The sequence below is a fragment of the Pipra filicauda genome, unplaced genomic scaffold (genome assembly GCF_003945595.2).
Source record: "Pipra filicauda isolate LSUMZ 115617 unplaced genomic scaffold, ASM394559v2 scaffold86_size2582843_pilon, whole genome shotgun sequence".
In the NCBI taxonomy this organism is placed as follows: Eukaryota; Metazoa; Chordata; class Aves; order Passeriformes; family Pipridae; genus Pipra; species Pipra filicauda.
In genome coordinates, this window is record NW_024105053.1 from 2,154,909 (window position 1) to 2,178,125 (window position 23,217).

Here is a 23,217-nt window from a genome sequence, read left to right on the forward strand (position 1 = left end):
AACAATAGTCCTGTACCCAGAAGTTCCCTTCAAACAAAAGAAAAAAAAAAGTCTGGATACTTCTCTGTCTTCTAGCGCAGTTCTAATCACGGTTGGTGGGGAACACTGTTGGATCGCTGGAGATGTAGAGCCTGCAGTTCTCTGACCTGCAGGAGGTTCTCCTGACCTGCAGGAGGTGCTGTCAGGCCCTGGCGGTCACCATGCGGGAAGGGGGTCTGGGGGGGTGGTCTCGGATCGCGGGAGAAGCCGAAAAGAAGATGGAGACCCTTCCCCCAATGGAGGAAAAGGGGGAAAGGAAAGCAGTCCACCCCCAACAGAACTCACTGTTGTTCCCAGATGATGGTGTCTCAAGGCTCCTCCTCTCTCTCCCACAATGGGCACAGAGCTCTCTGATGAAAACACAGTAGGCTCCAGCTGGAGTCACGAGGCAGTGTGCAAAGCCAGTCGAGACCAGTGATCCGGCTTCACCAGGAAGAGAAGCCAGAAAGACAGACCTCTAGGCCTTTTCTCCAAATGAACCCACGCAGACCCCCGTCTCCGTCCCGGAGAGAGAGAACTCAGCAGTCTCACCTGTCCTGTGTGAAGGCGGCCAGCAACTCCCCCCGTGAGCCAGGCCAGCTACTGAAATCCCAAACTCCTTCCCTCCCCTCACTCCAGCCTCTCATGGGCCATTAGCTAAGAATGTGGCCTTGCTGGCTAGACTTTTTGTAAAGCTAATCGACTCCCTTTCCCCTTCCCCATTCGAACTCCGTTCTTCCCACAGCGGAGCGGGGGAAGAAGAATTCCACTCCTGGGATTTATAGCCTATAACAGACTACAAGGACTCTGCTTAAGCAGGAGACAGAACTGTTTTCATAGTCATTTTCCTCTTGAAACCCACTAGAAAGGATGCTCTTACAAAAGCGCCACAAAGACTCGGGTTATTGCTAAGTGCGAGGATAAAAGAAGCAGAAAAACAATACTTATATTCCTCTCTGGTTTGATTTTTAAATTTTTTAATCTTCTTTGAAGTTGATAGCGCACAGTTGATGATTCATTGCAATAATAATGCTCTGAATTGCAGACTGAGTAAACATCCTAGCTACAGTAACAAACCAGACACTTTAAAAAGCACAGAAGAAATACTGCATGACAGAGTGTTCTAAAACACTCAATTCAGTCTTCTTTGGGATATTATGGTCCAGATGTGCAACAGGTGAAAATACCATATAAGCACCTGTATACTTCACAGTCTCTCTGTAGTCTAAAGATGAAATTGGGGAGTTCTCATCATGAAGAATAGTGAAGAATCACTAGGATTTTCGGTCTTCAGGCATTCAGAGCCACACAAAAGTTTCAGTCATAATTGTCACTGAATATGGGAAGTAACTCCTTGGATTGCTTTGAGGACTCAGCTTCTGTTCAATGGACATGGCCTTGTTGTGTCAGATGGATCTTGTAGCAGGACCTCTCAGAAGACTCTCAAAATGACAGGTCAGTAATGTCCTGTGGAGTTTCACTCCATACAAATGATGCTCCTAGTAACAGTCTCTGGATCTTTTTTGTCTCCTTAGTTTTTATATTGCTATATGGTGACTGTTAGAGATAGCTTCCCTCTGGACTGAAAAACAACTTGCTGCTGCCTTTTGGGAGTTTTCTTCAAAGAAATTTCAGTTCTGTGGGTTGAACTGGCATTTTTACTTCACTTACTTCACTGGAATAAAAAGCTCACCAAATTCTACTATTTCGAATTTCAAATGGAGATTGATGAAAATCTCTGTAGGGTGTGAGGTAGAATTTTTATGTCAGGTATGAAAGTGTTCTTGCACATACATCAAGCAGTAATTATTTTGAAGAAAGGTTAAAATCTGTAGAAGCCAGAAGTTACTTGAAAGTTCAAAAATGGAAAGTACAAGAATTTACATATTGACTCTGGTCTCCCAAAAGCAGTGTGAATTAAAAGGACTGAATGTCAAGAACAAGGCCAGATTGAGGGCCAGTATCTTTGTCAGTTACTTTGTCCAAATGTAACAAGCGTGTGGACAGGGAATAAATAACAAGAAACATTAGGACACATTTCTACATAACCAGCACTGTTTTGATGATGTAATACAGAGTCTGGGACATAGTGTCGTTGGTAACTGACAATACACAGCTGCATCTATGAGTGAAACCTGGCAAACTCATGGCCCTGCTTTTATGGAGCACGGATTACTTCAGACCTGATGACTGACACTTGTTAGATTTGTGACCTCAGTCTTTCTGCTATGTTGTCATTATTCTGCAGGTGTCCTTAAACAGAGGTTTGCTGTGTCAGTGCTTGCTTGTTTCGTTTCACATTGTCCTTACAGCCACCTGCTTTCTCCTTCAGTCGCTTACCTTAGTGTCTCTTTTGGGTGATCCCAGATACATGCAATTTCTTCTGAAATACTATCGGGATATGTATGTGCCAGACCAAGAAGTTGTTGTCTTTACTACTTAAGCTGAGTAACAGTGACTGTATCAGCTCCCACATTTCATTTGTGGTTTGTCAATATTATGTTTCTTCTGCTTTTACCTCAAGTCTTTTTTTATCCTTCTTTGCCTTCCTCTCATACCCACTTATGTCCTCTTTTGCTCTTCTTTCCAAACATATAATCTCAGCCTTTTTTCCACCTGTACCTTTGTCCTTCTTTATCTTGTGCTCCCTGGTTTTGCTCCTTTTGTCCATTCCCACCACAGGTAGTAGCTGTGCTGTACCCTTTCCTTTGTTAAGACACTCTCTGTGGTGTTCTCAGGCTGGCACTTGTGTTGTTTGCTTTCCTAACACTGCTGCACAGATGTTTTCTGCCACCTGATGTGGCAAGGTGTGCCCCACAGTGCCCTGACCACTGTGAGCTCCACAGCCCCAGCCACTTCTATTGGGCTCTGGGGTTTAAAGCTTCATCCCCCCTTGTCCCCTGGTCAGACCAAGACCTGGCTACCCTTACCCTGTGCCAGCACTCACTGCAGTGATGTCCAAGTGCTCCCTCCGCACAACTTCTTGTTTATTGGAAGGGAGCTAATGTTAAAACGAGGGAGGTGAGTTGTAACATTTAGGCAGGACGATCAAGATGTGCCCTAGCATGACTTTCCGTTAGGTTTTCTCAAGCTGCAGTTCTTAACCTGGGTTCACACCTGGCAGTTTTACTTCTGAGGTCCTCTGAATATTTTCCTCCTAGAGTCTGGGGAGGTGCTGGAGCCTGATTTAGGGATGCTGGATTAAACTTTAGCTTGTCTTTCTGGAAAGCTTGTCTTTGGTTCTGCTTCTAGCACCCATCTCCATTAGTTTTGGTGGGACCACATCTCAGCAAGGATAGTCCCTCACCACTGCATGATGGCTTTAAAACGCTGCGTGATGGGGAACAACAGCGTTGTTTTCAGACAGCTGTTAACTTTGAACTGGGCTTCAGACTGGAAATTGCTAGCACATGAGCAGAAGAAAGAAGGATGTTGGAAATTCTTATCAGTACTGTAGAATTTGTTTGCACTGAGAAGGGCATGCAAGACCTTTAGTGGTGCTTGCTTTTTGCACAGCCTGTTTGCCCACGGCAACTCATTTCCATTTCCACTTCCATATTTCCTCATATGCCCTACCACATAATGCTAGTCAATACTGAACATCTACAGCAATGGCTGTAACAAATAAAAGCATTTTACATTATTATTTTTATGCTTTTATACTTTCTTAAAAATGTAATTTCAGTTTGAGTTACAACTATATAAGCATTTAAGAGAGAATTGGAAATGGGTTTGTTACATTAACTGCCTGTCATTTACAAATACCATGCCCTTTGGTTCTGCTTCTCTTTATTTGTTATATATGAAGGCAGACCAAATCACTTGATTCCACCACCACATATGGGAGGGCATGATTTGGAAAGCCAATGCCAAATACCATGGAACATGGCACATAGCCACATCCTCACTCATCCCTGTACTGTCTCATTGGCAGTAGTACTGAGTAGTGCTGCGTGACTGTTTTTCCCTCAGTCCTGAGCTTTATTTATTCAGTTTTTGTGTACTATACTTATGGACCATGTCAGTGAGTCATGTTGATTTCTGTTCTGTGGACGCTTAGTAGCACAGAGTGTGTGGGAAACCAGCACAGCCACTGGACTTCAATGCTGTGGAACAAGTTCTGCTTGTACAGGCTTTTATGCTTTTAACTGGATCAGTCTCACTTGACAAAAGAAGGAAGAAGTTTTTTTTTCTGAAAGAACAACCTGAGTATTAGTTATCTGTTTTGCAGAGGTGCCTACATAATGTATGTTGAGGTAGAAGTCACTAAACGAGTCTTCAATACAGAGGTAAAAACTTACTCGTTTCACTCTCCTCTGCAAAACATCTGCATTTATTAAGAACTGTTGCAGTATTTAGACTTACTCCATGGGCAAAATATTCTGTTATGCATCATTTCCCTTCAGTTTTCACTGTGATATAGCATATTAGTGTTGTTAAGCTTTGTTTTGTTTCTGTGGAGTATTTTATGCAAAAGAATCTTATTTATTACTGATATGAAAGAAATTTTATTCTTTTCCCCAGAAAGTTGTTCCAAACTTTACTGTTGGTCCTTCCTGGCCAGGCTGTGCTTATTGCAAAAGCTGAGTCAGACTAGCAAGCAACTTGATGAAGTGGCTTCATGACGATTGTTGTCTCCCTGTACTGCATCCCTCTCTCTGTGTATATAATGTACACAATTTATTAGTACAAGGCTGTAGCTATTTAAAATGTCATTCACTGACACCAAATGTGGTTCATTTTGCTGCCTGATTTAAATGAATCAGAATTTCCAGATAGCAGATAAATCAACGCGCTCTTATTAAATTGCCCAACCTTTGATGAGCTTGGTGGATTCAGGAGCAGGACCTGAATTGATAGAGCATTCACTTTCAGTGTACAGATTTGAGCTACAGAAATAACGCTCCAGATCTTCATAGCTGTTTTCAGTTTAAAATGTAATTAATTTCCTTCTTTATGTTGCTATTTCTATCTTCTCTATTGCACTCTAGCAAAAATGCGATGTGTATGTTTTGAGAGGAAGATATATGCTCTTGCATGAAGTTTCATCTGTCATTGATCTCCATCTTGGAACATGTTATACTTCTTCAAGTTTGCTTTAGGTTTGATAGGTGTAGTAAGTTCTGATAACTGACAATTCTACATAAACCTTCTAAAATTACCACAACCAGAAACACCTTTTGTTCAGCAAAAATACCTCCTAATTTTTCATTTTATGTTTAGTTAGCTTGATTTTTATGGATCGGTAATATCCTCATTACTCTTTCACTACCAAAGTCCCTTATTAGTAAGTGACATTTCTGTACAAATTGTGTATTCCTCCACTGTTGTCCCCACAGGAGTACTAGGAGTCTGGTGGCAGTAGGACTTTCCCTAAGATGATTCTAAACTGGTTTGTTACACCCCAATTATAAACTTCAGTCCTTTATTCTTCCACGCTTAAAGCAAATTTTATGAGAGGGACTTAGCCTTCTGCCAATCTTTTTCATGTTTTTTGCTGTTGGATCTGCATATTTGGCTAAGCCATTATCCTGAATGAAGCGAGTGGTTTTATTAATGACAATTTGACTGGAACATACTGGATGGGGTAGGAAAAGAGCAAGTGTGTATCCATGCTTGTTTTGCTCTTCTAGTCTATTTAAAATCTCGGTTTGATGGCCTTTACTTTCAGTACCCTGCTGCCCTTATGCCTAAATGCATTCAGCTGAGCTGTTGTGTTCAGTTATCACATTCTGGTACAGTTTGTTCAGATGGAGCTCACACGGGGTACAGTAAGGTGCTGATAATTGACTTGTGTGAGAAACAAGCAATTCATGAGATCTACTCCATGAGTGCCAAGCCTTGTACAAGTCAATATGATAAAATTTTCTTCAGTCAGTCACAAAAGCCTGCAGTTTTGAAGGCTGGAAACTTGACACAAAACCTGGAAACAATCATAAGATAATTTTTCTTACAGGTGGTCATAATATATATATATGTATGTATTATACATATTTATTATGTATTTATATATACACCAGTATATCAAGAGTACTGAACCCCAAACAAAAATATTCCCTGCTCGAAAATTCTTTGTCTGTTGTAGGAACATCTGTGACACAAAGACTTAATTGTCCTGTCATGATGAAGTGGAAAAGAAATTGAGACTTGGGGATATGTTCTTCTGACGTTAGAGTGTTAGAGACCAAGTCTTAATCTGTGTTCTGTGTGCATTGCTCCTCTCCATTGTAACTGATTCCACTTCTGGCTATGATCCATTTTCGTAGAAGAGTTTGTATGCCTAAAAGGGTGTATAAAGATGGTGAATTCAACAGAATTAATTATTAAGACATCATAGAGCCTATATCTAAGATTCTACTGGACCTCTCAAAATTTAAGTTCAATTCATCATGTTAAGAAGTGACAGTGTGACTTTATTTACCTCTGGAGATGAGAATATGGTCTGCACAGGCTTTAAATATTTTATGTCCTACCTATAAATACAGCTATAAATACATCAACAGAAATATTCTAATTTAGGAGGGTTTTCCAGTATATAATTTTCTCAAATTCTTAATCTGTTTCAGTAAAAATAACTGTATTTGCATAACTGAGGATAGAAACAGGAAAAGCCACAACATGTACTGCATTACACACTATCTGTTTATAGAAGAACGGAGAGACTCTTGTCTTCTCAATTATAGGTATTATGCAATTGATGCAATTTTACTCAGGTCTTTGAAGTAAAGGCAGAAAATTTAATTTATTTTTGGTTGGTTGGTTTTTAAATAATTTTTTGATTTTTAATTAAATAAGGAAGTTCAAGATTGAAAGCTGGAACACTCACACTTTTAAAAAGCTATAAATATAATACTCTTCTTGAATCTTTTATTCTGTTTTATTTCATGTATGTTAAGACAGTTTGCAATTTTATGATCACATGCTGTTTTTAACAAAGACTACTACCACATGAAAATTGTTTGATGAATGATATAAAACTGTGTAAAAGCTCAAATCAAAGCCACTTAAAAGCATTTTGGAATTTTGCCGAAGCTGTCAAATACTGAATGCCATACCAAAAAAATCAAGCACAACAGTAAAAATGTTTGGTTTAATATTTTCCGAAAAAGAACAGTGCAGTTTTTTTCCATTTGCTGCAACACTTAATTTCAAAATTTATTTCAGTTTTAAAAAGAAATTTATTTGAAGGTCAGTTGAATAGAACATGCTGGCTAAGAAGAAGAAAAAAAAACAACTTTGCTTAAATCCTTCCAATGAAACTTCAGTTATTTTAGGTTGACAAGATGAATTCTAAATGCCTAGGGAGTCAGGTGGTAGGGGTAGGTGAAGGCCAGAGAGGTTTAAGCCACTCAGCTTGTGAAATCTACTTACATACATATGTTCAGGCCTTGTTCAGTGTCCAAAATGTAAAATCAGACAATTTTATGGGATAAGCAAAACAGAAATTCATAATATTCATGTATTAGTTATTGCCTGATGTGGATGTTTGTCAGTGTACAATATAAAGCACACAATTTGAACCATTAAGCCCAAGAAATATAAATTGCCAAGGCATGGAGCAGCTGAGCCAGGAATAAAGAAGTCAACATTCAGGAAAGCCACAAAATCCTCCTTGTGTAGGAGTAAGCACATACTGCTTTTGGATAACTGTAGCTTAATATTTTTTCTGACTGTGAGGATAAATATTTTGTATCAAGTATTATCATAGAATCACAGAATGGTTTGGGTTGGAAGGGACCTGTAAAGGTCCACTAGTCCAACCCATCTGGAACCAGCCAGGACATCTTCAACTAGACCAGGTTGCTCAGGGTGCAGTGCAGCCCAGCCTTTGATGTTTCCAAGGTGAGGCATCCACCACCTTGCTTTAAAGTGCACTTTAAAGAGCTCTCTGGCAACCTGTTCCAGTGTTTAACCACCCCCAACCTCATCATAAAACATTTCTTTCTTATATCTAGTCTGGAATTCTAATATTCACAGTTGTGATACTGCCAAAACATTTGCAAAGAATTTTGCATCCAGGATCCATGTTGTTCCCTGGCCATGGTTCGTTTCACCACCCATAAACACCTGACTAACATCTATAACTGAAGTACCTTTGGGAGAAATTTTCTTAAATAAATTCTCCTATTTCCCAGATAGTCAGTGAAGAGAGGTGCATGTGCCTTTGGTCTCCCTTTGAAAGCTTTCCAAGCCAAATAGGGAACATAGGCATTAGATGCTTTGTGCTGGTTTTGGCTAGGGTAGAATTAACTTTCTTCTCAATGGCTAGTATGGGGTTGTGTTTTGGTTTTGTACTGAACACAGGGTTGATAATATAGAGAGGCTTTTGTTATTGCTGAGCAGGGCTGACCCAGAGCCGAGGCCTTTTCTGCTTTTTGTAGTGCCACCCTGGCGAGGAGACTGGAGGTGCATGAGAGGTTGGGAGGAGACATACCCAGGACAGGGGAAGAGGGAAGAAGCAGGGGATGTTTGAAGTGATGGTGTTTATCATCCCAAGTAACCGTACACGTGATGAGGCCCTGCTCTCCTGAAGATGGCTGAACACCTGCCTGCCCCTGGGAAGCAGTGAATTAATTCTTTCTTTGCTTGTGTATGGCTTTTGCTTTCCCTATTAAACTGTCTTTATGTCAACCCACAAGTTTTCTAGCTTTTAACTTTCCAGTTCTCTCCCCAGTCCAGCTGGTGTGCGAGTGGGCAAGCACCTCCATGGTGTTTTCATCTCCAGCTGGGGTTAAACCATGACACCCTTAAAAATCAGGAAAAAGTCAAGTCTTTACTTTGAAAGAGTGTCATACCTGCAACTTCTATTTTTATTTTTCTCACAAGGGTTGATGAGGCTGACTTACTGTAGCAGTCATTTTATGGCCTTATATCATTTCAGTTCTGACAAAGAACAGAAATTATGGATATAGAAATTGGCAGCATGCTTAGAGCTGCCCTTATCTCTCTCAGAGCAAGGTTATATCCACACGAAATTGTATCCACAAACCTGAGCTCAGCTCAAGGTAGCCACTGTCATGAGTAGACATAATTGTGAAACTCCAACTGGGTACATACTAAGCTGTGGTTAGTCTGATACAAGCTCTGCAGTACCACAGTTTCTTTAAAGCACGTGCAGGGCATATCAAGTCTGTCTGTACTGAACTAACCAAAAACAGGGTGATGGTCCCGCTGTGCTCAGCCTTGGTGTGGCCTCACTGTGTGCAGATCTGAGGAGGGAAACAAAGCTGGTGAGAGGACTGGTGACAGGGCACGTGAGAATGGTTCAAAGCTACACCAGGGCAGATTTGGACTGGGCATTAGGAAGTGTTTCTTTCGGTGGTCGTACTCTGGAACAGGCTTCCTAAAAGGTGGTTGATGCCCCAAGTCTGCCAGTGTTTAAGAGGTGTTTGGACAGTGCCCTTAGTAACAGGCTTTAAATTTTGGTCCCTTCCATCTGAAATAGTCTTTTCTATTCTATTCAGCTACAGCTATAGGACTGGGAAGTCCTCATGCTGTGTGTCAGGCTGTGATACTAACACTTCTACTCTGTACAAATGAGGGCTTGACCCATCTTAAATTTGGCTTTCTACAGGTGTAGTCATCTACATATATGCACATAAGAAGAATTTAAATCTTGCCTGATTGTACATAATGGATTGGAAGAGAAGTTAATTAATCATTAAAAATGCTGAGTTTCATTTTAACAGTATGTTAGTCTGGCGTATGGATTTGTTTAATGTGTATCCTTCTGTCCCCTGCCATTTTTCCTGACAGACCTTTTGCAGTGGCCACAAATCAGCATTTGCAGATCACCTGAAATGGAGACATTTTCATGTTATTGGACTGATGGAAACTTTTATAACCTCACTGCTCCAAGAACAATACAACTATTGTACATGAAAAGGTAATAAAAACTGAAAGAGGAAATGAGAGAGAAGTCATTTATTTTGCTATGCTTCTTAGCTTGTTACTGTTTGCTATGATATGAGCCATGCTGTTTTTAAGAGCATAAAACTATGTTTTAAGTGCATTTCGTTCAATGTCAGAATTTATTAATTATTAAGCAATTTGCAGGAACAAGTGTTATTTTGCAGGTAATTAGGAATACATTCTTATTAAATTTAGGTCCAGGTTGCAGAATCTAAAACTGAACGCTACATGGCTTGGGAAAGGATTTTTTAATTGGCAGCTTCAGTTTGTTCTTTACCAACCTAACTTGCTGAGACTCCTTATATCTGTGCACCAATGTGGAGGTTGGATATAACTCCTCCTTTCAAATTTTTATTATTTTTTTATAAAGTTCCCATTGATCAATTGCTGTATTAAAATCTGAATGTGCAGGTCCAGATGAAAAGGCTGCTCCAAGACTGGGGATTATGTTTCATTGAGCCCTGTTCAATTATCATTCATGTCCCACTTAAAACTTTTTTGATTATCAGGTTGTTATAATGATTATCCTGAAAGAGGACATAGACATTACCAGTAATGGCTATAATGAAAACAGGCCTTTTGTTCACAGGAACAGGGGGATGTGAGTTTCTGTTCCCCCTAATGAACAGAGTTTCAATCTTTTTGATCTACCCGCACTTTGTGATGATGATGATACATCTGCATAGCAAACTTGAGCCTAATGGCAAGGCCGGCTTTCTTCATTACTCTTCTGAGACCTCTCAGAAATCATAAAATCATAGAATGATGTGGGTTGGAAGAGACCTTAAAGTTCACCTATTTTCCAACCCCTCTGCAATGGGCAAAGACTCACTATTTAAGTGTAAATGTTTGGCTGACATATACCATGAGATTACAAACTTTAAAAATCAATTAAATTAACTCTACAATAAAGCAGTACCAGGTACACTGAGCAGATCATATATTTCATGTTTGTCCTAGAAGGTGGAATACTGCAATAAAAGATGTGGTAAAAATATTTCTGCTTCAATGTGCAAGCTACAGTTAAGGCTCAGGACCTAACTCTGTCATCTAAACTAGTGTTCTCCTTACAGAAGCCATAGTATCTAATTGTGTACACCTTTATCAAGTCCTGAGTCTGACAGAGTTGCAGCACTTTGTTCAGAACAGTGTCTGGTCTCATCAGCTAGGCACAAGACCAGTGGCAGAAATGCTTCCTACTCATTTTATGTAGCATCTGCCTTTTTAGTTTCTAAGCACCTACTCCACTACTGAAGGCTGCACTTGGCTTAATTGATTTAATCATCCTTCTGTGCAGCTTCAATGGCTCTTAGTAAGAATAGGCATTTATGGTGCACATTTTTTAACAAACCAAGACAGTAATTTTTGAAAAGATAGTATCAAGGTAAAAGCCAGCAGCAGCATGTCTGTTCACTATGAGATTTGTTTTTCTGAAGTGACTTCAGAAATGCTGAATAAATGTCTGTTACTTTTCTTATGGACTATTCCTAACAATTTAGCCGTTCCCATTTCGCTTTAACTGAAGACTTTTTTGAACCTACTGAGTAGTTTAAGCTTGGCTGTATTAAAATGATGCTGTCTCAGTCTGAGAGTTCATGCTACTCTGTATAACTTTTGCTTTGTCTTTTTTTAAGAGCTGAAATGGATATGATATTTCCTGCTGCAATTCTTTTATTTACAAAGAACATTTATGAATTTTTGAACAAAGTCAGAAAAAAAAATATAAAAGGTTCTTGCTGGTAGTTCCAAGCTTGTGTTTTAGAAGTTCTGTAGGTCTTCCTCACTCACAGCACTGTGTTTCTCTTCTTTCACATCCTGTAGTCCTGAGTTGGTTTGTGCTAGGTCTCCTGCAGCATCCACCCTCAGGCACTTTCCCAAGTGTGAGTGATCAGTGCTCTTGGAAGCAGTACCCAGAGCTCAGAAATGCCACTAACAGTACATGAGTACCTAAACTCAGTTGTTCAAGTTGCTTGCAGAGTGGTTTTGTTGTAAATCACCATCAATATTTATATGTTTTTCTTACTTTTATAAAGGTTACAACTTTTGACAGTGTGTCTTGTAACATCTACAGTTTGTCCTGTGTAAGATCTGTAAACCTCTCTCTCACATATATTACGTTTTTGTTGTCATTCTAGTATTGATGAGGACTGGAAAGAATGCCCTGATTATATCACATCAGGGGAAAACAGCTGTTATTTCAACGTGTCCTACACCTCTATTTGGGTACCATATTGTGTTCGGCTTGCCAGTAAAAATCAAGTATTTGATCAAAAATGTTTCAGTGTTGATGAAATAGGTATGCTTCCATTATGTATCTTACCTCTATAAGCTTTCACATTATTCTTACTGTATTTAAATTTTGCCTCTCAGGAAAGTTAGTATCTAAAAAATATGGTATATAGGAAGGGATGTGATTTTGTAAGGTCTATAATGTGATCCACACCAGAAAATATTGCCCAGATTGGAAAAAAGCTAAAAGGATAAAAGCAAATATGTGGTTTCTTTTTCTGAATACTAGTGGTCTCTCAAATATGTGCAAGCTCAAATGAGCTTGCCTTTGCTGTCACACTGAGTCTTTTCTAATGGATGCTACATCTCCTTGTCGAGCAAGGATGGTGTTAAAACCTTGATTCTGCAAAGCTCTGGAACCAAAACAGTTTTTGTTCCTGAATCAACATTAATCTACAGAAGCAGGATGTTTAGCATTTCTAAGCTAGAATTTCTGTCTATGACGATAAGAATTATGACTGTCTGGGACTTTGCAGATGTTATTGCTTGTTCAGAGTGGTGGTGTATGCATATGCAATTAATTTATTCCTACAAGTGACTAGAATACCCACTGCTTTCTTTTATTAAGCTGAACAAATATAGATCAATTTTGTCAGATACCATAGTTTTTCGATGTACTTCTATATTAGTTATCAAATGTCTTTCTGTGTTATTCCAATTATTGTTTTTATTTCTATTCAGAAGTCTAGATTTAAATTTTGATGAAGAATCGTTTATGTCTCAGTGATTAATAATCTGCTATTCAGAAATATATTTTAATAGGTAATACATTTCTAGTCTGCTTTATTGGAGCATGCCTACTGCCAATGGCAGGGTACCTTCTTGTTACCAAACCTGCAGGGATTTTGTCATTGACTTTCATTAGATTTTAGGCAGGAAATACATGGTTAATATGTTTTTTAAGTCCTGAAATCATTTAACAGTGTGTAGTGACTTCACATTGAAAACTTCTATTCCAAATACTCTGTTTAAACAGTACTACCTGATCCCCCTGTCCACATTAACTGGACTCTGCTAAATACTAGTCAGACTGGGATCCATGCGGATATCCAGGTAAGATGGGATCCACCACCAACAGCAGATGTTCAGAAGGGATGGATTACTCTGGAGTATGAATTGCAGTACAAAGAAGTTAATGAGACAAAATGGAAGGAGGTATGAAGCAAATATTTATTATACAATAGTATAATACAGTGCAGGCTTGTTCTCTCCCTGACACATTTGTACCACTATAGAAAACAACAGGTTTGTAATTGCTAATTAGATTATACCTCAGTTCTCAAACAATATGACCATATGTTTTCTGACATTTTTCTAGCAAATATTGTAACTTTATGTGTCAAGGTAGTTGGCATGCTGGATAATAAAAAACCTGAAACACTTGTGTTAGATTAGAAAGTATAAAAATAGTCAAGAATAGTCAAGTATAGAAATATGCAAGTTTTCAAGGATAAAATATTTTTCTATTGTTTTCTGAAATTTCAACTATTTGAACAGTGCACGGTTTTTTAGTAGTTGGAACAAGGAATATTTTGATTGGAAAATGTCACCACATCTGTCCAGATTCTTCAGAGTCTTTACAGTAACTGTAAAGTTTCAGTATTTATAATTATCATTTCAGTAGAATAAAAAAGAGGAAAAAAAGGATAGCAAAGCTTTGAGTTGCAACTTAGGATTTGATACAATAAACAAATAAAAGTAATTCAACATAGATAAGATGTACAGATTTTATACCAGATAGTAAGGGGAAAGTTGTGACTATATGGATAGTCTATGAAACTATAAAGTACCTATCCTCCAAATCTTTTAAGTTTTCTTTTTGAAAATCACTTAACTTTTCGTGTATTTAGTTTAAGTTAGTTTTTCTGTTACAGGGAAGAAATTGTACCCATCTTACCTGAATGCATGGGCTAAATACCAGTGTGTCGTGGTGTATTTGCTTATGGAGATCTCTTCTTTGATGCAGTAATAACATCATTTCAGAGCATAATCCTTCCTTTGCTTTCTTTTTAATATGAATGAGTTAACTGAAAGAAAGCAGATAATACTGTTATGAATTTGTCTTAGTCTACAAAAGGCAAATTTACCAATTGAAACATAGACAAACTGTTTTGCTTGCCTCTGAAAGACCTTGGCTCCCTCCTCACCTGTGGTTTTTCTCAATGTTAGCATTTTTTCTTTAGTCTACTCCTTATTAGTAAGTGTACAGCCAAACAGACCTATAATGTCTGTAATTTTTTTCCTAATTCGTGTCTATATTTCCCTCTGTACTGGTTTAAGCTGTACTTACTATATAGCCTATGAAATGAGTTAAATTTAGGCAGTAAATAAATACTCCTTAAGAAGTTGAAAATCTGCGGATTTTCCAAAGCAAGTGTCATTACATCTGTCTCTTAAAAAATGCACATTTTTGATGATGTTTTAATAAGCCTTTAGATATCGGTCTTATAAGTACCCTCATAAAGCTATGTTCTTGCTCTAGTGCCATCAGTAATTCCAGAATGCCTTCAGAATAGTTCTTTTCAGGAGAGCAAAGGTTTGAAGATCAGTATTTCTTCTTTCAGAAAACAGACAAGGAATTGCTGAATACTATACTTGCCTCAACAAACATACTACTAAAGATTATGTTGTCTTCAGATACATATGTTGTATGGTTTTGTACCTTTCAGCTTAAGAGTACAAACATGGCATAATTCCCTGAGGCGCTATCAGAGCACGAAAGACAAATTTCTGAACAAATCCTAGTCTGGCCTAGGACAATAACAAATCTATGAATAACAGCATTGGAGCAGTGCTCCAATTTCACTCTTTGCATCCCTTGCTACAAATATCTTCTGTAATGAGTGTTGCAGCAGTAAAGAGATAAATGTCTACTTACACATTATCTAGTTATACATGTCTAGTTATTGCTAACTTTTTACACAAAGGATAATCTTTGACTGCTTAAATATACCATAATGCTTTGTACACATAAGTAATACAAAAACTAATTTATAGTACTTAATATTGTATTAGGTCTCTCCTTTGCTGAGACTTGTTTGTAATTTTTTTATATGTTTTGGGACGATTGTTTGATTTTTCATTTATAGCATTCATTTTTTCAATACATTTACTAATTGAAAATAGATAAGTTATTAATTGAAAGAGGACTAAAACATTAATTAGTGAAGTGTTATAACAGTAAGTTATATTGATAAGAGGACCAAAATTATTTTCTGAGAAAACAGAAACAATAAGTCCTAAAAACAATAAAATCTGAACCCTCACATAATGGGTGTTCATGAGACAGAGACAAATGCAACCTGTCTCACAGTTTGAAAAAAATCCATTATTGTTACTAGCTTCTTGCTGAGTATCTTTTTAAAATTCTACCCCCTTACCTTGAACTATTACTCATTACATTCACTGGACTAAAATTCTGTCCCCTCTTGTGCCTCTCCATGTCTTCTAGTCCTGACTAGCGAACCCTGTGAGACTGTTTTGTTTTTTAAACAAGATGTGAAAACACCCATCAGCTGAACAGTAGGGAAGAATGGTGACTTCATAATGGAGTGTCTATGAATGCCAAAAATGTATTTGTGATAAGGAGTCTTGAAAGTCTAATTTTGCTTTAGTTATTATATTTTGGATTGACCTGATCTTTTGACTTATTATAAACGAACAAACAAAAACAAACAAAAAAACCCAACCAACCCAGGCTCAGATCCACCTGATATAGGATGAAATTGGTGATCATAGCTCAGTGCTCAGTGAAGAGGGCTGAAACAGGGAGGACTCTGCTAGCTCTCATTATCTTTTGAATTTTTGCTGAAAAAATTTCATACTGCAGCCAAGTGCACTTAGGGCAGGGATGCATGGAGTATTAACTCCAGAGCTGAATACCATTGAGTCCATACATCAAATGTGGCTGAGAGATAGGGTTTGCTACTCCGAGGGATGAGAAACTCATCCTCCTGCACTGCATTGGATATATAGCCAATGTCTCCCTGTGTTGTTCAGGTGCCCAGTCCTGTGTTATTCCTTCCCAGGTTACCTCTGAACCTTTTTCTAGTACTGCCCATCTCCCAGTTCTCACCATTCTTCTGTTAAACTTGTGAAAGCCATTGCCTTGGTTGCTGTGATGCCTGTTGTGCCTGGGCCAGCCTCTGCCCCTGGTGACTCCATCCCAGTGGGCACTCCTGGTGTCCCAGGGGCTCCAGCTGGCTAATGATAGAACGACTGCTCTGCACTGTGTTAACCCCCTCTTACAGGGCCAGATTCATGAGGCAGTGCAGTCACACAGCCCAGCGTGACAGCGCGTTTGTCGCGCATTTCTTCAGTATGTCAATCACAAGCATCACTCCCTGTACACTGACCCGACTGAACTGCATGCAGTAAGTCCAGTGGTCTGATTCCAAGCTCCCCTTCACATACTTTAAATGATTTTGCTGTATGCTGTCATACATTTTTATTAGTTGTATTTTATCATGTCTCTCTCATACGGCTTTTACTTAATTTAATGCATGACAAGTGCTATTCATCTATTCAGTTCATGCTGAACTTTTCGCAGTCTATACATCTTGCTCCATCCAGGTTTCTTTCACAAAGGCTCTAATTTAGTCTGCATACTGCTTTTTCCAAGTGACACCATTATTTGGGATGCATGTAAACCTACTTGTAAAACTTCAGTGAACTGTTTTTTGTGGCTTCATAGCCTCAGTGAATGAAATAAGTATATATTGAATTTCCTTTCCAGTGCTTTCCAGTGCTGGATATTCTTCACATGTTAAAAACTTTTAGGGCATAGAGCAATGGTTCTCCATGATCTTGTGCTCAACTACTAGAAGAGAAAAGCAGTCTGCCTGAGATCACTGCCTCCTTCAAAATCTGCCTGGTTGGCTTTCAGAACACTGGAGTCTGGAGGCACCAGGGATCAGAGAACTCCACAGATCATAGCTACTGTCTCAAGTTTAGATTATGTAGCTACAGAGTATGTTGTTAAAGCTTCCTTCAAATTCCCAATGGCTGCTGATTTCCAGGTGTTTTTAGTCTTAGCCCATGGTGAGTTTTTGCTGGTATCATCCTTGATTCTGAAGTAAAAGTAGAACATAACATCTGCCACATGGATTTCTATTTTGAGCACATTTTCCTTATTTTTGTATACTTTTATTGGACTGTTGAAGCTAAAATACGTATTCTTAGAGGATTAATAGAAAAAGAGAGAAATTTCACTTATTAAGACTTCTAATGTGATTTCCTAAATAGTTTGATATTCAGCAGTATCTGTGTTGCAGTTAATATAGAAGTTTCAAAGACCAACAATCTGGTGCCAGCTCTCTTACACAGTCTCCATTATCACATTTAACATGTAGTTGAAGATTTTGAGACCTATGCAGTGTTCTCCAAATAAAAACATTTGTAACATGCAATATGTCTAGTTAGAACCATTAATTCTGTAGTGGAGATTGCACTACTTTTAAAACTCCTGTGTTATTTTAACAACATTTTTGGCTCTTTGCCATAAGTAATGTTGTGTTATAACAGTAAAAAGTATTTACAACTTGATAAGATCAGTGAGAGATGTTCACACCACCTACTTATGGCATGTAACTGGGGGAAGCTGCCTTTCTTCACTCCTACACAGAGCTTGGATTCTCCACTTTAGGTCCCCTGAATCACAGCAATGCCTGATGACCAGTAGGTCGAAAGTAAATGGTGTGAATTTTCTCTGAACTCTTCTTGTGGTAGCCTTACAATTTAGAGTAGCAAAAATGCCTTCAAATTTTCTGAAATCAAGAAACAATGTAAAATGCCAGTACAACTCAAAACAAATTAATCACAGTCCCTCTGTCTCTGTAGTTAACACCCAGGGTCTCAACAATGGTTCCACTGTACTCTCTGAAGATGGGAAGAGATTATGAGATACGACTCCGATCAAGACAGCAAACCTCTGAAAAATTTGGGGAGTTCAGTGAAATCGTTTATGTATCTTTTTCTCAACTGGGCAGCGAATGTGTTCGTTCTGAAGGTAAATAAAGTATTTTTAAAACTGGGATTCTTGCCTTTTCGGAGTGGGTGTGTGTGTGTTTTTTCTCCTTACCATCAATATTGTATGGTTGAATAGCTAGATTACTCAGCCTACTACATGAAAATAATTTGGTGAGATTGAGAATGTACAAGTTCTATATGCAAGCTCAGAATTAAACTCACCAAGACATTCACAGCTCATCCTAGAGCAAAAATACAGATAACTTTAAGAATCACACATAACTGCTGTTGCACATTTTACAGAGCATAAAATAAAGTTAAATCTCATACTTCATCATTTAAAATGAGCACTTCAGTAGCAAAGAGAAGAATTGTCACTTCTGCTGAAGTGTTATACTGTTGGCTAAGTTTGTTGGCAGAATTGTGTTTTTCTGATCATCCTGCTACTATGAAGGACAGTGAGTGGTTTTCTGGTTCTTGCTTCTGACTTGTACTTGTTTTAAAGTGCTATTAAAGACAGAAGAAGAAACAGTCATTGATCACCACATTTTTTCTATTGAAGGAATTAGACAGTGCCTTTTCCTAAAGTGTTCTTGGGTCTGAGCTACTGAATTAACTCTTTAAAATATGAGGTCTTCAGAACATATTTTAACATATTTCACTTCATTTTCCAGGGTAGTAAAGATGTTAAATAAAACAACTCATAACTCTTATCTTTTAAAACCTTACTAGATTCTCCTTTTTAACTCTTCCTATTACTAGTTTTCTTACCTAATTTTTCGGAAAAACTGATGTTCTGTACATGTGGCATCATTTTATTAACCCCATCTGCATTACATTGTCAAGATTTTTCTATGAACAAAATTAAAATCCTATAAAAATCTAGGGCCATCCTACAACCACACTTTTCTTCAGTCACTGCAGCTGAGATTCTCCAAGGTGATACTTATCCACACATCTCACACAGCAGTAGTGAGCTGATTTGATTGAGAATTTATTTTTGCCTGTTTTATATATCACCTTAAGGAATACAATTAAACTCTAGGTTTCCATGTATTAAAAATTTAAAGTAGTTACATTCTAATGCAGTATTCCTACTTTTTGAAGCAGCTAGGCATCTGCTGGTCTCACTGACATGACAAGGACTTTCTGTTTCTCCATTAAAATAGAGACTTGTTTAACACAGACATATCCATAAAGACTTTAATTCATGCCTGAAAGCACATCTAGTCAAAATCTAAACTTGGAACGCAGGACTCAAACTCGTACCCGAATTTTTGATTTCTTTTTTTTCTGAAAGTTCACTCATGATCATGTGTACAGGTCTAAAGCTTTCTGTCCAGTGTTCCTTCACCCAAAAAAAAGGAGTGAAGTTTGTATGGAAAAGTTGCAATTGGGAACAAATGAGAAAAATCTAAGACTAAAGGCAGAATAAATTTCTTTATGCTTTGTATTCTACAGTGTCAGCTCAAGTATAATGGAATTGCTAGTATTTAAGGGATAAAACATTTCATTTATCAGCATTGTTCTTCATTCCTACTAAATTGCATTTCTCAATTAATTTCTACATTTTTTGATACCACATGCCAGGTAAATAAAAGGGAGATTTTTTTCCTCAGCTGATGATTCACAACATAATGTTCAACCTTTAGAGAAGTAGTATGCTTTTTAACACCACCGTACTCTAGTTTTTATGAGAGAAATATAGTTTGCCTATGATTTAGTGTGCTATTAGTAATGTTCTCTCAGCTTGGATGAATAAGTGTATTATATGCCATCAGGACTACTGACAGCATGTTCCAAGTAGGCAGAATGTTCCTCATGGCTAGTTTTGCTACAAGTATTCTCTTTACTAAGATCTTGTTTAGTTTATAAGATCAGTCTGGTTTTGCCAGGAGTCTCAGTGGAGTATGAAAAATGTTGAGAGACCAAAAGCACATTTTTATTTCTTCAGAACATAGAACTTTCACATTTAAGTAACCAAAAATTCCATCAGTTTTTACCACTTTGGGATACTCAGGTGGTAGAAGAGAAGGTTGAAATTAAAGATGCGACAGAGATGCAGATTCCTGATAACACGTTTATGTTCTGTTGTTTCAGAAATTGGGTTTCCATGGTTCTTAGTTGTTACCTTCGGAGCATGTGGGCTGGCTGTAACAGTGATCTTAATCGTGCTGTCTAAACAACCAAGGTAGAGAGTTTTTATTTGTCAGATTTTATGTACCTGTAGCATGACAAAAAAGGTTCTTGAATTATTTCAAATTTGGGGGACTAGGAACTATTTTAAATAGTTGTCTATTCTTATAAGCTGCATGTACACTGGGGCCTTCTGCAGTGGGAATCTGATTATGTTGAATGCTCCTCTTCCTCTTGCATTGCAGAACATTTTATTCTACAGTGTTGACATACTTGATTTACTTAGGCTTTGAAGGGTACTAGTTTTTTAGTCTATTCAAATTTTGTAAGTACTATTTTTTACCCACACGCTGTTCAAAAGTTTCCTACAGACCTGTATCTGTATATTTGATTTTGTTCTTAGACCATTCCACTAATCTCTTTCATCAAGCCAAGGCAAAGAGCTTGAGTCCTAGGGGAATATTTGGTCTCTGTGGATAGACTGCAGCTCCTATAAATAACAGGAATAAAATGAAACAAAGCACAGAATTGTGTTGTTTGTAAAAATTATAAAATGGTGTCATTTATAAAAATGAAAGAATCAAACATATAAAAATGACAGTATGGTCTCAAAGTGTATTAATCCCCTAATATGTGGTTCAGGGATAGGTTTTGGCAGTATTCAGCTTGGACGTCATACCAGTACTGTTCTAAACTGTGAAACAACACCATGGGCAAGACCAGGGCACACATGCCTGTTGTCAGTGCCTTGTATATACACTTTGAAAGTGAACACTTGGGTGTTTTGCACAAAGGACAAATCATTGAAATTAAAAGAATGTCATGCAGTTGGAGCAGATGTAATAAAAATAATTTAGGCAGCAGCACTCTTCTTTGGTGGAGTTTAATTTCAGGAAACCACTCCCTGCAATATCATCCCAATCCCAGATTTAAGAGCAAGGCTCCTGATCCAATTCATGACAAAAGTTTGACTTGTCAGAATGGGGCAAGAACAACTCGCATGTGGGACTAGAAGCTCACTAAGGTCAGCACACTGAGCAAGGAGTGGCTTGGTCACAGGAAATCCTGAGGGCTGAAGTGTGTCTCTGATCAGAGTTATAAATATCTTCCATGTGAATTGTGACTGCTAAAGGAGGCTTTTCTGCATTGAGGACCCTTCACGTGGAATGTTATTCTGAACCCGTGAGTCTGCACCCTTTTCTTCAAACTGGAGCATGTGGTAGTGGAATAGCAATGTATTCAGCAGAGAAGCAGGCTGCATAAGTTTTCCATAATGCAAAATATCCACTCGATTTTCTCCTGATTCTGAAAAGATACCAAGTCATATTTTCCTGGGTTCTGATCTCACCGGACCTGAACGAGGCTCTCTAGGACAGATGCCTTAGGTTTAGGTCATTAGAGTTGAGAGATGAAAGCTTGAATTATGCTAGGCTAAGAAAGAAGCAGAGCATATTTCTCCCTCCTGAATGATTTCTCGAGGCAGCAAGTGGTAAAATCCTTTGTCTGTTTCATTAGAAGCAATGCCCAGTCCTGTGAGAATAGCTGATTTGAGGATTTGACTGTAAGCCCAAGTCTTAAACTGGTACCCTGATAGCCCAGCCAGTGCACGTATAACACTACTCCTCCAGGGATTGGGTGGAAAATTACTGCATTTCTGGCTCTTATTAGGCTTGTTGGGTAGAACATTGAAGGTCTGCCCAAAAACAAAAAGCAGCTGGGGAATTTGGAGCTGCCGTTGTTAAGCCAAAGGTGCGTAAATTTCTCTCTAGCACTTTTTAAGACTCCTGTGATCCTCTCCAGACCTCACCAAGGTCACTAACAATGCAGCAGAACTAATACGTGGATTTGTATCTACCATTCCCACAGCTCACTTTCTAAAATTGGCAAGTAACCCAGTGTAAAAAGAATGCTGGTTTTCCTTTTGAGAACTACAGTTTATCTGTTTGCAGAGAAAGCAGGGAGATAAAATGGAAAGAATAGACATAACCTGTTATTGTTGGATTATTATTAATGGAAAAGCATCCTTCTATTAGGGTGTTGTTTCTTTTTTGGGGGGGAAGTTTTGTCCCCTTGAAGAATAAGGAGTGTGCTGTATGAAGGATTAGAATAATATATATTTCCACAGCACGCAAATGCATAAGCAAGTTACTAGTCCTTTCTCTACAAGGATAAAACCCTGCCTTTATTTCTTGTTCAGAAAACAGATGTGTCATAGAGATAGCAAAATACTAGCCTAAATTTTTGCAGTTGTTTTTCTGTTTTATTTATTAATTTTAAAGTAATTCACTCTTTACACCAATTCCTATCTTCTGTTCTCCTATTCAAATTTATTGGGTTTATTCAAGGCTGCTCTGCTCATGAAAAAAAATTTGGGAAAAGTCACTGCATATTGATAGTTGTGTCAGGTTCCATTGAAAAGTAGGTAAAAAGGGAAACTATTCACAGAGCTCTAGGAATTTACTATATAGCACTGAATTATCAAAGACTAGACTCCAAAGTGGATTCCCTCATAAATGTGATTTCAACAAGGAAGCTTGCAGAAAATTTGTTTCTTAATTTGCAATGAGAAAAAGCAATAATTCTTTTCATTAGAGATATATGAAATTGAATTTTCAAACATTTAGGTTTTGAAGTAATTAAGTATAAACACAATGTAAGCCTGTCTTCTTTCTAACTTCCTAAAAAAAGGACCACTGTCAATTAAAAGCCATAATTTTTTTTCCAGGTTAAAAATGCTTATTTTTCCTCCTGTGCCAGTTCCAAAGATTAAAGGGATTGACCCGGATCTGCTGAAGGTAATACTGAGCTCTAAAATCTACAGTGGGAATATTTGTAGCAGTAGCAGATAACAGTTGTTGTCCTAGGCAGAAAAATTTTGTAGAAGAAAATTCTGAC

The 23,217-nt window shown here is 38.1% G+C and overlaps 1 protein-coding gene across 4 annotated transcripts in view; it reads left to right on the plus strand.

Annotated features, from left to right (window-relative positions):
• GHR (growth hormone receptor) overlaps positions 1 to 23,217 on the plus strand; it is a 162,063-nt gene that overhangs the window by 135,914 nt on the left and 2,932 nt on the right. For 3 of the 4 annotated variants that reach the window (XM_027745719.2, XM_027745721.2, XM_039390752.1), the window contains exons 4-9: positions 9,775 to 9,904; positions 12,066 to 12,226; positions 13,196 to 13,374; positions 18,058 to 18,226; positions 20,287 to 20,377; positions 23,048 to 23,117. In XM_027745719.2, the coding sequence (XP_027601520.1) occupies positions 9,775 to 9,904; positions 12,066 to 12,226; positions 13,196 to 13,374; positions 18,058 to 18,226; positions 20,287 to 20,377; positions 23,048 to 23,117 (800 nt within the window). The remainder of the gene's footprint in view (positions 1 to 9,774; positions 9,905 to 12,065; positions 12,227 to 13,195; positions 13,375 to 18,057; positions 18,227 to 20,286; positions 20,378 to 23,047; positions 23,118 to 23,217) is intronic. The other variant, XM_039390753.1, reaches the window with a different exon arrangement.